Raw genomic sequence first — 14877 nt, 5'->3', positions numbered from 1 at the left:
GGCAAAGAATGCCATCTGGAGGCAGGTGTAGATTTGGCATCAAGATGAGTGAAAACAGATATAGACCAAAGTGCTTCACTAACTAGAAGCCACCGTTATTCTTAAAGTGGGAGCTCAGATGGACTCAAGTTCTATTCTTAACCATCTGCACGACCTTTGCGTGTCTTTGTCTACCCAAAACATAAAGGGTACCGGGGAGGGGCCAGGGAAGGAAAAGGCAGAAGGCAGGAGATTTGTGGGACAGTGAGACAGTGAGAACACTCTGTGTGATATCATGAGGGACCGATGTCCTGGGGCATTTGTCCAGACCCACAGAATGGACCCTACGAAGAGTGAACCCTAAGGTCAACTATGAACTTTGGGTGATGAGAATGTTGTCCATGTAGGTTCCTCCTTGGTCTGGGGAAAAAAAAAAAAACAAAAAAAAAACACCACACTAGGGAGTGATGTCGGTCATGAGGGAAGCTATGCATGCGTCGGGGGGTAGAATGTGTATGTCCATCTCTGTACCTTCCTCTTTTGTCGTAAACCTAGAACTCCACAAAATAAAGTCTTTTCAATAAGCAAATGATAAATAAATAAAAATCAAGGAGATGATTTCTCAAGTTCCTTCCAGCTCAAGTGTCATATGACTCTGATTAAAATTATATGCCCATTAAGCAATTCAAAAGGAATTATGTCTAGAACTGTGAGCGCTAGCAGACGGAGGAGGAAGAGCACTTGAGGCGAGGGCAGGCTGCTCCCCAGCCCGGGACTGCTGGCTGCGGTGGTAATTGATGAGGACAGAGCACGGCAGTGTTTTCCGAGAGCCCGTGAGTAGGAAGCCCGAGGAGGCTATACATTAGTCATGTCTGAAAATCATTCTCACGGGCACCGTGAGCCAACAGAGCTAGCCACTGCTACTTGCCCAGACGAAGGACCTATTGATCCAGAAAAAAAGGAACAGTGAGCCAGCATTGCTTGATTTGCTCAATAGTGATGACTTTTTCCAGGGAGGAAACCCCACATAAAACTATTGCAGACAGAATCCTGGATCGAGGCAGGCCCCGACGTGATAACTCAGTGTTATCCATCATGCCAAATTCCATGGTACCAATGTGATCCAGTCTGAGAGAGGAAACACCCTCCCCGGGGAAACTCAAGTCCTTGGGAGAGTCAGGAGAGCTGAGGGAAGTCTCCCAGCATCTGTCCTTTCCTCCTCTTCCTTCCTCCATTGCTCAAATAGAATGAATAGAACGGATGGGGGCAGAGACCCTGATCAGTCACCCCCGGCTCTCTGGCACCTGGGCTTACCCCTGGGCCAAGTGCCAGAAAGACACATACAAATGCGGTTCCCGTCCTCAGGGTCCCCAGCTTGATGTGGGGGGAGCCACAAACCCCAGGAAACGGAAGAGCATAATCAGAGGCTGAGCTGAATGATCTAGACAAAGGGTCCCCAAGCCTCAGTGTGCACCGGCGTCTTCTGGGGGTCGGTGAAACACACTCCAAGAACACACTCTGAGATACATCCTGCTCATGCCAACGCTACAGGTCTACGGACCACATTCGGTGCCAAAGGTGCTCCGTCTAGACCGTAGTGAAACCCTGGAGAACAAGGACATGAGTCTGGGCTGATATCGACAGGGAAGGATTCATGGTAGTTGCTGAAGCTTCAAGAATGGGCAGGACTTGAATAAATGAGGGAAAGAGGGTGTTCTGGGAGACAACACTGTGAGCAGAGACAGGAGGGTGGGAGGAGGTTAACAAGGGTAGAGAAGAATTCGCTGGCCACTGTCACACGCTGGCATCCATGACAGATGCGGGCTCGGGCTCCAGGCGCAGGCACCTCACTCCATCAGCCCACCCCCTCTCCTCCCCATTCAAGAGGCTGCTCCAGTTCCGGTGAGTCTACTGGCAGCCGGTCTTCACAATGGAAATGATGATTGTTCTTCGAGCCCCAGTGACAGCTCCCAGTCCTGCCACTCAGTCAGCTCGGATGGCGTCTCACCTGGCTTGTTGGAATGGCTTGTCGCTTGGCTGCCTCAAAGGACTCCCACTTGTCTTTCCAGTCTCAAGCCAGAGGAGCCCCTGTCCTCCAAGAGCTGAGTGTCTTGAAGGCACACAGGGTGGTTGTGAACTTCTCAGCAGACAGCTAGGGCAAACCAGCACGTTTTGTAGGGTCCCTGGTCAAAAGCCCCTCTCCTGATTCAGTCAGGAGAAAGGGAAATGAGGCCCCTTCCTTTACTCCCCCTCCTCGGAGATCTTTAGTTGATAGGCTCATTGTCACCAAATGTATACTCCTCCTTGCACAGAGTGGCATTTGTGGGTGCAAGCACACCAAGGCGTATGTGTAAGATGCCTGTCATTTAGAAATTGAACTAATATTAGGTGCTGACTCAGTTTCCCAGGGCCGCCATAACAAAGCACCCCAGACTTGGAGCTGCTAGCAACAGAAACATATTTTCTCCCAGGTCTGGAGACTCGAAGTCTGACCTCGAGGTGTCAGCGGGGCTGTGCTCCCTCTGGGGGCTCCAGGACAGGATCTTTCCTTGCCCTCCTCCAGCTCCTGCTGGCTCCAGCTGGTTCTTGGCTTGTGGCTACTTCCATATGCACATGGCCTTCTCCCCTGTGTCTGAGTCCAAGTTCTTATAAGGACATTGGTCACATTGGATTAATGGCCGTACCCCACCCCAATATGATCTCACCTCAACTACTTAACATCTCAACAGCCCCCTTCCCCAACAGCATCCCATTCAGAGATACTGATGGTTAAGACCTCCAACATATCTTTTGGGGGACACAATTCAACCCGTAACAGGTACCTGTTATAAAGCCCTATTAAAACATAAAGTCCTTGCTGAATCAACCTTGTCTTTTAGAGGACTTTCTTCCTCTAAAACTAGAACAATGAGCTGTTTAAACTAAAATAAAAACAACTAAAAATCAGGCCCCTTTTCAAGACCAACTGAAAAACAAGGGATCAAACACTTGTCCACTCCACACCTAAGAGCCAGCAATGAATCCGTAAGATCTAAACAGCAACTTAATAAGCAGACTTGATAATGAACTCATTAATCCACTCACCATATCTGAGGCCCCTCTGTGTCCCGGGCTCCGTGTGAGGCGCTGATGATGGAGCACGAGCCAAGCAGGCAAAGGTCCCTACCCAGGGGTAGCCTACCTCCCGGCGGGAGAAGACAGGGAGACAAAGGGAATAAGCACGTGGTATGGGTAGAGAAAAAGTGAGGTGAGGTGGGTGATGGGGATTTGCGTGTCTCCGCAGGGCAGTCAGAAGAGGGCCCCACCGTCTGGGGGACAGAGGATCCAAAGCCTGGAGGAGGAGGGGGCCAGAGGTTGAATGAGGGGCGGGAGGGAGCAGCTGCACAAAGGCCTTTGGGGAAATTGCTGCTTACTCAGACAGACAAGCCACTCCAGGGTGAGAGCCAAGGCAGAATGGTTGGGAGACCTGTAAAAAGAAAATGTTGGGGGGGGAGCAGGGGGTCCTGTGGGCCTGGGGTGGTAGCAGGGAGCAGAGTGGGGAGCCCTGAGAGGCCCATCTGGGACAAGCTCAGGCTGTACTGTAAAGACAGCACTCTAAAAAAGTGGAAATAGGTTCAGGAAGATGTGGTGCCAAGAGGATACAGTCAGAGGTATTCCTGGTACAAACCGGCCAAAATTGCCTAGAGGGCGCAGATCTATGAAGGTGGTGAAAAAAAACTCAAACTGAGGTTTTGAAGATATGAGTGGTGGAAGCAGGAAAGTGAGCGGTTTGACACTTTGTTTCCAGTTGTTCTGATTAAAGCGGTCACTTCTGAAGGAGTCAGGGGTCTTAGTCTCCACTTAGCCCTCCTGTATGGTTTTAATTTTTTAATTTTAAATTTTATTACCATATGCCTTATTAATTTTATATCAGAAAATCGGAAAGCATTCTTAATGTATTTTTTTAAAATCATGGGTCCAAGCAGAATGAGGCCAATTGCTATGTTCTTACTGAGAAGAATGTCCCAGATCAGCAATCATTTAAATGACTGAATAATGATACGAGAGCCATTAATCTGTGCGTGGCCGTGCACACATGTGTCTGTGTACTTGTCCACAGATCGAGAAAGGTCTGGAAGGATAGATACAACTTAAAGTGGTTCCTTTTGCTGCATGAGAACGGGAAAGTGCCTGGGGGGTAGAGAGTGGGGGTGGGGGGGACTTTTGTTTTCTGCATTCTCTGCCCTTTTGCCTACTTTTCAAAGGAGTACTTACATGTGTTGCAGTTTAAGGTTAAGGCCTTCCCCGTACTCTGCTCCAGTCAGAGCTCAATTAAACTTCTCATTATCCAAGCAAGAATCATTGAAATTTCAAAGAAACAGGCAGTAGAAACTTCCAGTCCCTCTTTTCTCTTAGTCCTGTGAGAAATAAGACACTATATAATGGCAAAGTCTATTAAAGTTGGTTTTGTTTTCTCAATAGAAGTGTCCAAATATAAACTATTTAAAACTAAGCATGACTCTTCTAAGAAAACAGAACGAACAAATGACAAATATCTATTCGACTCATGAATGAGAGAACCAGCCGGATGGTCAAAGAGCATTTAAGGAACTGAGTATTTACAGTCAATGACTAATTGGGGAATTAAGTCACTGGGTTAAGCTAGAATCATAACTAGTTAATGCCCTCCAGGGTGATAAAACCATGATACCATTTCTACCAGAAAGAAATCAGTTGCATGTTCTCTAGACAAAAATCTGTAAATTACATGTAATCTCAGAGAATTTAATAGTCCCTGGGTGGGTCTATTAGGCTGTACTCAGCATAATATTGAAAGGATATGCAATCTTCCTTTTGCCTTGCTTATAGATGTTGGATACTTTTTCTTAAGATACAAATTTACATATTGGCAGCTGAGGGTTTCCATTTTCCAAATGGAGTTTGCTCTTAATATTAATCTGCTTTTCACCATCTTCTGTGTCTGTTTTCAATCAGGAAGGAAAATTACCAACAAGCAAGTTTAGAATTGCAATAATGTTCCATGGTAAAAACTAATTTTAATATTGTTTTGCCACTCACCTTGATGGATGCTAAAACAACTCACAGGCAATTTAAATTTTGTATCAGGATCAAAGGGGAAAAAAAAAGAGTTCTTATGTCTGCTTTGAGTTGATGCCAACAACAAAAATCAACTGATACTAACTACAGTTTTTAATGTTTTCATGGATTTTGGAACATGACTTTGGGCAAGTTACTGAATTTCTTAGCCTCGGCTTCATCCTCTATGAAAAATAAGACTTTCCCTGCATTATTGCATGTGAGATGAGATGCTCACAGACACAAGCCTGGGAGCGTCCTGCTGAGTTCTCCCCTCACTGCGTTAATGTACACTCGCAGCTCATAATTTCTGCTTTTGGGGCTTCCCTTGTGGGTGTTTCTCATTTGCTTTTTGCTATATGAATGTGTCCTTTTATCTCCTTGTGATTTGAAGAGATATAAACTATGTTTTTAAATCTTACCAACGGCTTTGTGTCTCAAAAAAACATAATATTCCTCTTCTTTCCTTTTTTGAAAAGAATGTAACAGTGGTTTTTTTTGTTTAAGTCCCCTAATGTTAGATGTGAAATTTAACAAATCTCTCTGACCAAATGCCATGTAAACTGGAATCACTTTCCCATAATTTGCCGCATTTTCGAGAAATACAGAAAACACCAAAACATGAATTTACCTGGAAGCTATCACAGTAACATACTTAGTTCGTGTAGTGATCGTTCAGTTCACTTTTCACTGGGATTTTGATAAGTTATACCACGTTTCTCAACAATTTTTGTAAATAGCAACCTGTTCACTCAAATACGGTAATTAAAATACGCTAAGAGTGAAATTTCTGTGTCTTAGCCTCAGACAAGGCATACCCTCCCATTTCCCCAGCATGGTTGGTGGTGTGCTACTTAGCGGGATGAGAGGATCCTTTGGGACTCTGCATCTGTTGTGTCTGTAAGCTCTTTGGTATTGTGAAGGACTCTGTAAGGTGTAGCCCTTCATTTCCCCAAAAGTGTTTTTCTGTTAAAACTTCAGTAAGTACAGTTTGCAAGAGGACTATGAGACCCAAAAACCTTGAAAAATTGGTTTTAAAAGCAGTAGAGAAACTGAATGTACTTAAAAAACATTGAACTGTTCACTTTAAGTGTGAATTGTATGCTGTGCAAATTATATCTCACTTAAGTCCTTTAAAAAATTGTACAGAAAGATCAGGCTGTCCCCACATCGGGCTCTCTGCTCAGTGGGAAGCCTGATTCCCTTCCTCTCTCTGCCTGCCTCTCTGCCTAATTGTGATCTCTGTCTGTCAAATAAATAAATAAAATCTTTAAATAAAATAAAATAAAAATTGTACAGAAAGAAAAAAAAATGAGCGCAGTAAGCATTCATGCCATTACACCTGATGAAATTGTTGTAAATGTACTTATGTAATTTCAAATTGCTAGTACTTACATACACTTGTTTTAATTGCTCAATTAATACATTTTTCTAACTGTGAAAAGTATTTGGGTATCTTGGGCTAAAATGGAATTCATAATTTTTTTCCATTAAAATTAATGGATTTTGAGGTGCCTGGGTGGCTCAGTCAGTTAAACGTCTGCCTTCGGCTCAGGTCATGATCCCAGGGTCCTAGGTTTGAGCCCGGCATCCGGCTCCCTGCTCTGCACTCTCCCTCTCTCTGCTTTTCCGTCTCACTCTGCCTGTCGCTACCCCTGCTTATGCACTCACACACTCTCTTTCTGTCAAATAAATAAATAAAATCTTTTTTTAAAAAATTAAATTAAAAATGGCCAGTTTTTTTGTTTTTTTTTTTTCACTTAGAAACATTTTTAGGCACAAATTAAGTTTGTTAGGCAAGAAACAGGTTTAGGAATACTGAGTTAAAGTTTTAAGGAGGAATTAGGTTTGGCAGAGAGGTTACAAAGATCCATGCAAATGCCAAAATGATTTGCCCTGAAGGTAGGTTGGCTTCCACCACACCCACTGAGAAAGACTTTCAGACCAGCAAAATGATGGGGGGGGGGGGGAGGCAAGACTATGTAGTGAGTGAGGGGAGGTTAGAGAAGTCAGTGAAAGACAGAAAAAAGAGAGAAGATCCAGGAGAGGGCAAATCGGTAATGACTAAAAGCTGACTGGGAGTTTCCTGTTCCACCAGCCGACTGTAGTTTGCTATCATAAAGTAAATCGGTTGGCTTCATTCAGTTCTGGATTTCAGGGGGAAAAAAAAGCATAAATAGCTCCAGGTTTTCAGTTGGTGTAAGAGTAATTCTCTAAGATCAGAAGTAACTTCTATCCATTTACTCTCTTACCTTACTTTGTAACAAACCACAATTTTCTGCCTTGTTTTCAGGGCGAGAAAGGCTGGAAGATGACACAGTTTGGGTACATTTTTAGTAGAAATGCTAAAATAGGAGAAATCTGAGCAACAGCACACATAAAAGAATATCTTGAAGGCACATAACAAAGGTGTTATTTAGTAAATCAGACATTTAGAATCTGTGTAACACCTAAAGTTTTGATCAAGAGATAAAAATATATTATCCTTCAGTTATTTCCAGTAATAAGACAAGAGAAAAATAAGCATCTGGGTTCTAATCAGCAAGTACTGACTCTGACCTTCAATGATCTTTTTTTTTTTTTTTCCTGACAAAGGATGAAGAATCATTGAATTCGAGAAACTAAACGAATTCTTTTACGGAGTTTTGGTTTTTGTTTTTTGGTTTTTTGGTTTTTGGGTTTTTCATATTACATCCGACCCCAGTCAACAGGAAGGAAAAGAGAATAGAAGCCAAGAGAAGGGGCACCTGGGTGGCTCAGTCCAGATGTCAAATTTTTTAAATAAAAAGTTGGGAATGAAAATAATAAAAAATGTAACGTTAATGAAGAAAATGTCACACATTTCTTTAAATATTTTACTGTAATCATATACAACTAGGCATTGATCTTATTTATTTATACTTTATGAAAAGCAGTTATTCAACAGTTGCTCAAGCTGAAATTAACTACTTTAAATATATTATTTAACTCTTTATCTTAAATATATATCAAAATAGCTTGTCACCAAAAAAAAAAAAATAGTAATTACTCAACACCTACTTTACATTATAAAGAATGAGATGCCGGGTATTATAAGGGTCATGAGTCAATATTTTAATTAAGTTAAAACTTGCAAAAATTTTTTCAATGATTTCTTCTTTGTTTTTCTTCTTTGTCCAGAATAGTCTGTTTTAAGCTCAAAGCAGCATCTTGAAATCCAGGATTTAAGTCTAATACCTTCTTGAAATCTTCCAAAGCATCATCAAAGTATCCTGTACCAGAACCCAAAAAATGAAAAAGAATAATAAAACTGAGTATTTCTATATATTATTCATAACAAAGTTCAGATATACATGCTTTTGTATTTATGAGCTTTCAACCACACCTAGTAAAGGATTTTTTTTCTTCTTAATAATGATATATGGATGTGTATATCAAAGTAATTTTGCATGCCCTTACAGAATAATTAAAATTAAAATTTTAAATTAGCTTTAAACAAACCCTTAAAATTAGCTCTGGGTTTATTTCTTGAGATTTAACAGAGAAATAGCATAAATCGTCATAAAATCTCAGCAAAATCCTATCACTAAGGAACAGAAAATTGGTATTCCTTTTAACACTTTAAAAAAGAAACAGTACCTACAGTCCTTCAATCTAAGGATCTAAAACCCCTTCATTTTATTTCGTCTTGTGTGCCTGTAAAAATTTTAACTCAGAAAAGTTCCACAGGTGATCATCCGTGCTGAGCTCATTTCGCAGTTGGGAATGCACAGGCACAAAGTAACGGGGTCACTCTCATCGGTCTCCAGGTCCAATCCCCACCCCAATGCTCCACTGTAAAGCCTACCAGAAGCCTAAAATAAATGCTTCCTTTGTTCCAGGCGCTACACCCAAATTTTATGTGACATTAAGACTTGATGTTCACTACATTAGTTTCGCATTTGAGGGCTCTGAATTCATAACATATAGTCAAGGGCAAAAGGGAAAAAAGATCATTCTTACCCAGCCGATACAGTATCAACCCTCTGTTGTAATACGGAACTTCGAAAGTGGGTTGGACTTGTATGGCCGATGTGTAGTCCTCCATGGCTTCATAAAAATCAACCCTGAAGTATTTGATTTGCCCCCTGTTGTTGTAGGCAGTAGCCAAATCCTCAGGGCTGCATTTGCTTTAAACAAAGAGTTCACATTAAAAACGTGTGTTACCAAATTCCTCTCATTTCCACTTTCATTCTCTTTTGGGTATTGTCCAACTTCGTAGCCTGTGACATGCGGTATCTATGCTGGAAAAACCAAGTGAAGAAACGAAGTGCAAAGAAATGAGGCAGAGGAATCAGGGGCACCTGGGTGGCTCAGCAGGTTAAAGCCTCTGCTTTCAGCTCCGGTCATGATCCCAGAGTCCTGGGATCAGCCCCAGTGATGTTGGGCTCTCTGCTCAGCAGGGAGCCTGCTTCCTCCTCTCTCTCTGCCTGCCTCTCTCTGCCTACTTGTGATCTCTGTCTGTCAAATAAATAAAATCTTAAAAAAAAAAAAAAAGAGGCAGAGGAATCAATTCTTAATTGATTAATCCCTTTACCTACCTTAATTAATTAATCCCTTTACCTACCTTATAGCGTAGCAGCGCTACCCTGTCAGTCCAAAAAACACATTTATTTTATAGTGTGTTCAGAGCCCCCGTGCACTGTCAACTTGTTTCGCAGAATGCAACATCCAAAAATTGTTCATTTTCTAAGCACGCGCCAGCCAGCGGGGCAAAGAAGACAGACCAGATTCACCCTGACCCAGGAGGAAAACCAGCCCCAGAGCTCCAGTTTGCAATGGACGTATTACAACATGAATCATCAATGTTATTCTCAAATTTTTAAGTGATCCCACCAAAAATGAGATTTTAAATCATGTTTCACCAGTAAAGAAATACAAGCTGACCAAAAGTGAAGATTCAACATGCTGTTGCCCAAGGAGGGGATAGGGCTGCCCTCCCTCTCATCTTAGCTGCAATCGCCCCAGCAAAGCCACACTGGCCTCCTGCGAGGAGGACATCGGGGCTCAGGCTCATTCTGGGGGTCCTGTGTGCCGAAGGGGCTCTGCTTCTGAAAGCTCCAGAGGCTTCCCCAGGAGCTCTGAGTGGGCAGGGTCTCCAGCAAGGGAGCTCCCACCGACTACCGGCTCAGCAGATCACCCCTCCCCTGCCAGACAATTCATGCAGAGAACATGAACAGACTCTGCTCCAGGTCAGAGACACTTCTGTTTTCCTTTTTTTCCAAAGTGATTCTCACATTTGAACCAAACAGAACAGGCGCAGGCTACACTCATCTGTCATTTCTTCATTATGCCCCCTAGTGCAAAGTACAGTCCTCAGAAACATCGTGACTACAGTCAGTGCCAGCAAAAGAGACTTCTGTTAATATCTAGATCCTTGAGATATGACAGGCATGGCAACCACTGCTACCCTAAGAGGTACGCACAGGGGTCTCCTTCGAGTCTAAGTTTACTAACGATGGACAAAACTACTGCAGCATGAGAAAACTTTCTTCCGGGAGCTATGACAGAGACTGGGTACAAGACCACTTCCGGACGCCACCAGCACCAGGTTTGAAACTCGAGGAACCGGACACACTCCCTTCAACTCTCTCTGTTACAATACTAGGTGAACTGCTGCCCCATAAAGGGTTTTAAGAAAAATGCAGCCTCAGGACTCCAGAAAGGTTTCAGTCAATTTTTAAGCTTCGAAACTTTGTTGTGAGTTTCTTATATTCAGAGGGTCATAGAAAGTTTGGTTTAGAATTAGATCTCATTACAACAAATTATAAAAGCCTACTACTGCTTCATATTTTAAAGATGTGGGTTAACTACTGAAGCTGAAATTTTTTGATAGTATTAAGATTTTTGTAATGATAGTATTTATCATACTAGAATTTAACTTCCTAGTACAAATGTGAATTTTTTTACATTTGCAAACTTTAGCAAAAAAAAAAAAAGGAAAGTTAGGTTTATGACTAAGGCTGCACTTTAGGGTATGAAAAGAAAATGTAAACCATTCAGAGTGACAGGCATGCAAAAATTGCAAATGCTTCTTCAAAATGGTTCAGTGACCCATTATTTTAAAAAATAAATTTAAGCTAAAAGACCTATTTAAGGAAAAAATCTGAAATGACAGAATTCATTTTAAATTCATGAGTTCCTAGAAGAATTTCAGAACTATAAGGAAATTAGAAGGTTCATTCAGGCATGCTGAGCGACCTTCTAGTAAACCATGGAGGTTTTCTTTCCTGCACTGGGAAGAGGCAGATATTACATCTACTATAAACACACATTGGTGGTCTTAGGCTGAATGTGCAAAGGAGACTAGATAGTGTCAGTACACCTACTGCTGATGAATACTTTTTGAAACCTATTAGCTAAGTCTACTCTTTGAGCTTGAAATGATAGAAAACTACATTTTTTTGTTGTTGTTGTTTACTAATCTTTTTTTGGTGGGGTGGGCGAGGCTCAGGGGATGGTGCTACTGTCTTATTGCCTGTTTAGAAATTTCTATTAACTGTTACCTTGGTGTATTATCAAAACATGAAAGGAATTTTATTTTTCTGGTTTAATTCCACGAGTTTAGCAAATTGTGCCTCGGGGCGCCTGGGTGGCTCAGCCATTAAGCGTCTGCCTTTAGCTCAAATCATGATCCCAGGGTCCTGGGACTGAGTCCCTCATCCGGCTCCCTGCTCAGCGGGAAGCCTGCTTCTCCCTCTCCCACTTTCCCAGCTCGTGTTGCCTCTCTCGCTCGCTCTCTGTCAAATAAATTTTTTAAAATCTTTGAAAAAAAATTTTAAGTCTCATACAAAAGACAAGCTGGCATCCTGTCAAGAAAAACCAAATCCTTGAAGGGAGAGAAGAGTGATGGTGCAGACAATTCAAAACCGTCAAAAAGCTGTTCATTCTACTCCTCCCTTTTTTCTCATTCTAGTCCACATCACTCCATCAACAAAAACAGGCAAAACTTGGAGGACCATTAAATGCTACACAACCAGGCATAAACCCAAGGCTCTCTGGGCAAGCAGGTATTAGCAGGTGAAATCGCTAATTCACAAAAAGACATTACAAGCTTTCTAATCGAGGTACACAGCACCACCTAACATATGATCGCCATAATACTGGATATGAATCGGACCAAACCTCAGGATTTCACTACCAACTTACAAGCAGTGTAGGAGACGGGGCCGTATTAAATGACATCAGGGGGATGACTTCAGCAAATCCAAAATATGGGGAACTCTCAAGACACAGGACTGGCTTCCTCGACAAAGTTCAAGGGGAAAAAAGAGGAAGGGGAGCCTTATAGATGAAGAGACCTGGTGTGCATCCTGACTGGAACCAACTGCTAAAAAACACATCAGCCAAACAAAAACGTTATTAATGAATCAGGAACCAACACTAACTGCGTATTTCATAGTAAGGAATCATGTAATAATGATACTGTGGTTGTTTCCGTAAGAATCCTTAATATTTAGAAAAGCATTTTTTGAAATATCCATGGATGACTGTGTGGGTGAAATAGTAATATTTAGGGCGAGTGATATCCTCCCCCACTACACACACACACACACACACACACACACGCGCGCGTGAAAAACGAAACACCCTTGCGGTGAAGTGGCGGCCGGAGTAGCGGTCCCGGGTCCTAGCGAGTCACCTCGCCGTCTCCAGGTCTCAGACACCCGCCTGTTAAAATGACAGGTGGAAAAGCCCTATCCGCTCTAAGTCTTGGGTCAGAGTGAATAACGTAGGAGAACCCCCAGGGGGAGGGCAGCACACGCCCTCGCCGCCCTCTGGAAAGACAAACGCTCCGCCCGGTGCATCTCCAGTCCCGGGGAGCTCAGGCGGCTGAACTGTGGACCCGACATCCCCAGCCGCCCACGTCTCGGAGGCGCGGCGACCCCACTTCTCGCGATAGTTACCTGCCGGGCGCCGCTCCCACGGAGCCTGCACAGGCGCAATGGCGTATGAACGCGGAGTACAGCGCCTCGGCCTCGGCGTAGTCGCCCTTCTCGAAGCGAGCTTGAGCGAGTACCAACGTCGCGTGGTTTTGTTGCCCTTGCTGCGCATCCATAGTGGTCGGAGGCCTAGCGTTCCGTGTAGAAAGGAGGTTGACTTCTGAGCGTTTAGAGGCGGCACCACAGAGCCACTTCCGCACTCCCGGAATTTAATTTGACCGCAAAACCTCGACGCTTAGCGAAGGGGGAAGTTTGTACCTTCGCAGGACCCATCATCTCGCGAGATCAAGCTCACGGCGCCGGCGGGGAACTCGGGCTGCCCAGGAACAGCTGGACGGACTCTTCTGAAGTGCGGCGCCGTTATTGCTGCCGATCCCGCCTGCTTCCTTTTCCAGAAGAGCAGTGGACTGATGGGCCCAAACTGGTTTCTGTGTCGGTCGACTGATGTTGCGAAGAGCCTGTCCTTTGTCACAGCGAGTTGTTGGGGGAGGGAGCCTTAAGATGCCAGAAGCAGGAGCAAGCTGGGTTTCTTACGTACGGCTCAGGGGCCCGCAGATTCTAACGCCCCGAGGGGTTCCAGCCTACGCTCTTAGCAAAACATCTGGGAGAGGGTGGCTGCGGTTACTCTGAGACACTGTAGAAATCCCTCGAGCTTAGTTGTCCGAATTCAGATTACCATTTATTAGCTCCAGGAGCCCAGACTGCACACTTCTCAGGCCTCTGGAATAGTGTAAGGATCGATTAAATAATATTTTGTGCTGACAGTCTGTTATGTTAGTTTACATTCCCTGGCTGTTACTGCCAAAGGGAAACCCAGATAGTGATTTATTAAGTGCAGTATTTTTAAGTAATAGTTATGTAAAAATCCAGAGAAGGAGATTACGAAAACAATTCTACTTAAAATAGCATCAGAAAGGAATAAAATATTTAGGAATTAACCAAGAAGTGAAAGTCTTGTACAATGTACAATACAAAACAGTGCTGAAAAAAATTACACATAAATAAATGAAGACATCCCATATTCAAGTTAAAGGGACCATTATTAAGTCAAAGGGAATCCATTTCATTTCGGAACTTAACTACAAAGCCACAGAAATCAAAACACTGTGGTATTGGCATAAAAAACAGTCTTGTCAATTAAGTGTTGCTGGAAAAACTAGATAACCACATGAAAAAGAATGAAGTTGAATGGAAATGTCATATTAAAAAATTAAAACTAAATTAAAATTAAATTAAAATTAAAACTCCAAATAAAAAATAATTAACTCCAAATAGATCAAAAACCTAAATGTAAGAGCTGAAATACAAAATTCTTAGAAGAAAACATAAGGCAACAGCTTTGTGACACTGGATTTGGCAACTCCTTGGATATGACCCCAAACACAAAGAAAACAAACAAATTGGACTTCATGAAAATTTAAAACTTTTGTCCATTAAGACCATAAACAGTACAAAGACAACCCAGAGAATGGGAGAAAACATCAAAAATCATGTGTCTGATATGGGAAATGTGAGAGATGCTGGGCTAGTGTGTCTACCTATTGCTAAGACACACAAAGGATTCCGACACAGTGTCTCTGTCACACTTGAGAAGCTCTGGTCTAGAGGACACTGGAAAGCCTACCGTAGGATTTCGGTGCTGGGGCCAGGCTCAGCCGCTGTCCCTCCCTCTCATCCATCTTCATAGACTCCACCTGCAGGTGGTGCTTTACATGGGAAGTGGCATCAACAAGCCTCCCCTTTGCCAGCTCACCCAGAAATTAGAGCTGCAACAAGACGGTCTGCTGGAAGTGCTAAGTTTTCCTGCAACCTCATTCTGTCAGCTGCTACAAAAAGTGCGGGGACACCAACCACCCACGCC

General features: G+C 43.1%; 1 protein-coding gene across 2 annotated transcripts; it reads right to left on the bottom strand.

Moving 5' to 3' along the window:
- Positions 1 to 3864: 3864 nt before the first annotated feature.
- Positions 3865 to 13253, bottom strand: TTC32 (tetratricopeptide repeat domain 32). 2 transcript variants are annotated; one of them, XR_013967395.1, is made up of 4 exons: positions 12981 to 13253; positions 9037 to 9203; positions 8095 to 8306; positions 3865 to 4376 (listed from the first exon to the last, which is right to left on the bottom strand). XR_013967395.1 is itself a non-coding variant. In XM_080813258.1 (3 exons), the coding sequence occupies exons 1-3, from the start codon at positions 13130 to 13132 to the stop codon at positions 8179 to 8181; spliced, it is 447 nt and encodes a 148-aa protein (XP_080669384.1). In that variant the 5' UTR covers positions 13133 to 13253; the 3' UTR covers positions 7641 to 8178. The 2 variants fall into 2 exon arrangements, 1 of the variants encoding a protein (XP_080669384.1); XM_080813258.1 differs by lacking the exon at positions 3865 to 4376 and having other exon boundaries at positions 7641 to 8306.
- Positions 13254 to 14877: the final 1624 nt, after the last annotated feature.

The sequence above is a fragment of the Martes martes genome (assembly GCF_963455335.1).
Source record: "Martes martes genome assembly, chromosome: 9".
Lineage (NCBI taxonomy): Eukaryota > Metazoa > Chordata > Mammalia > Carnivora > Mustelidae > Martes > Martes martes.
This window is presented reverse-complemented; position numbering and strand designations above follow the sequence as displayed.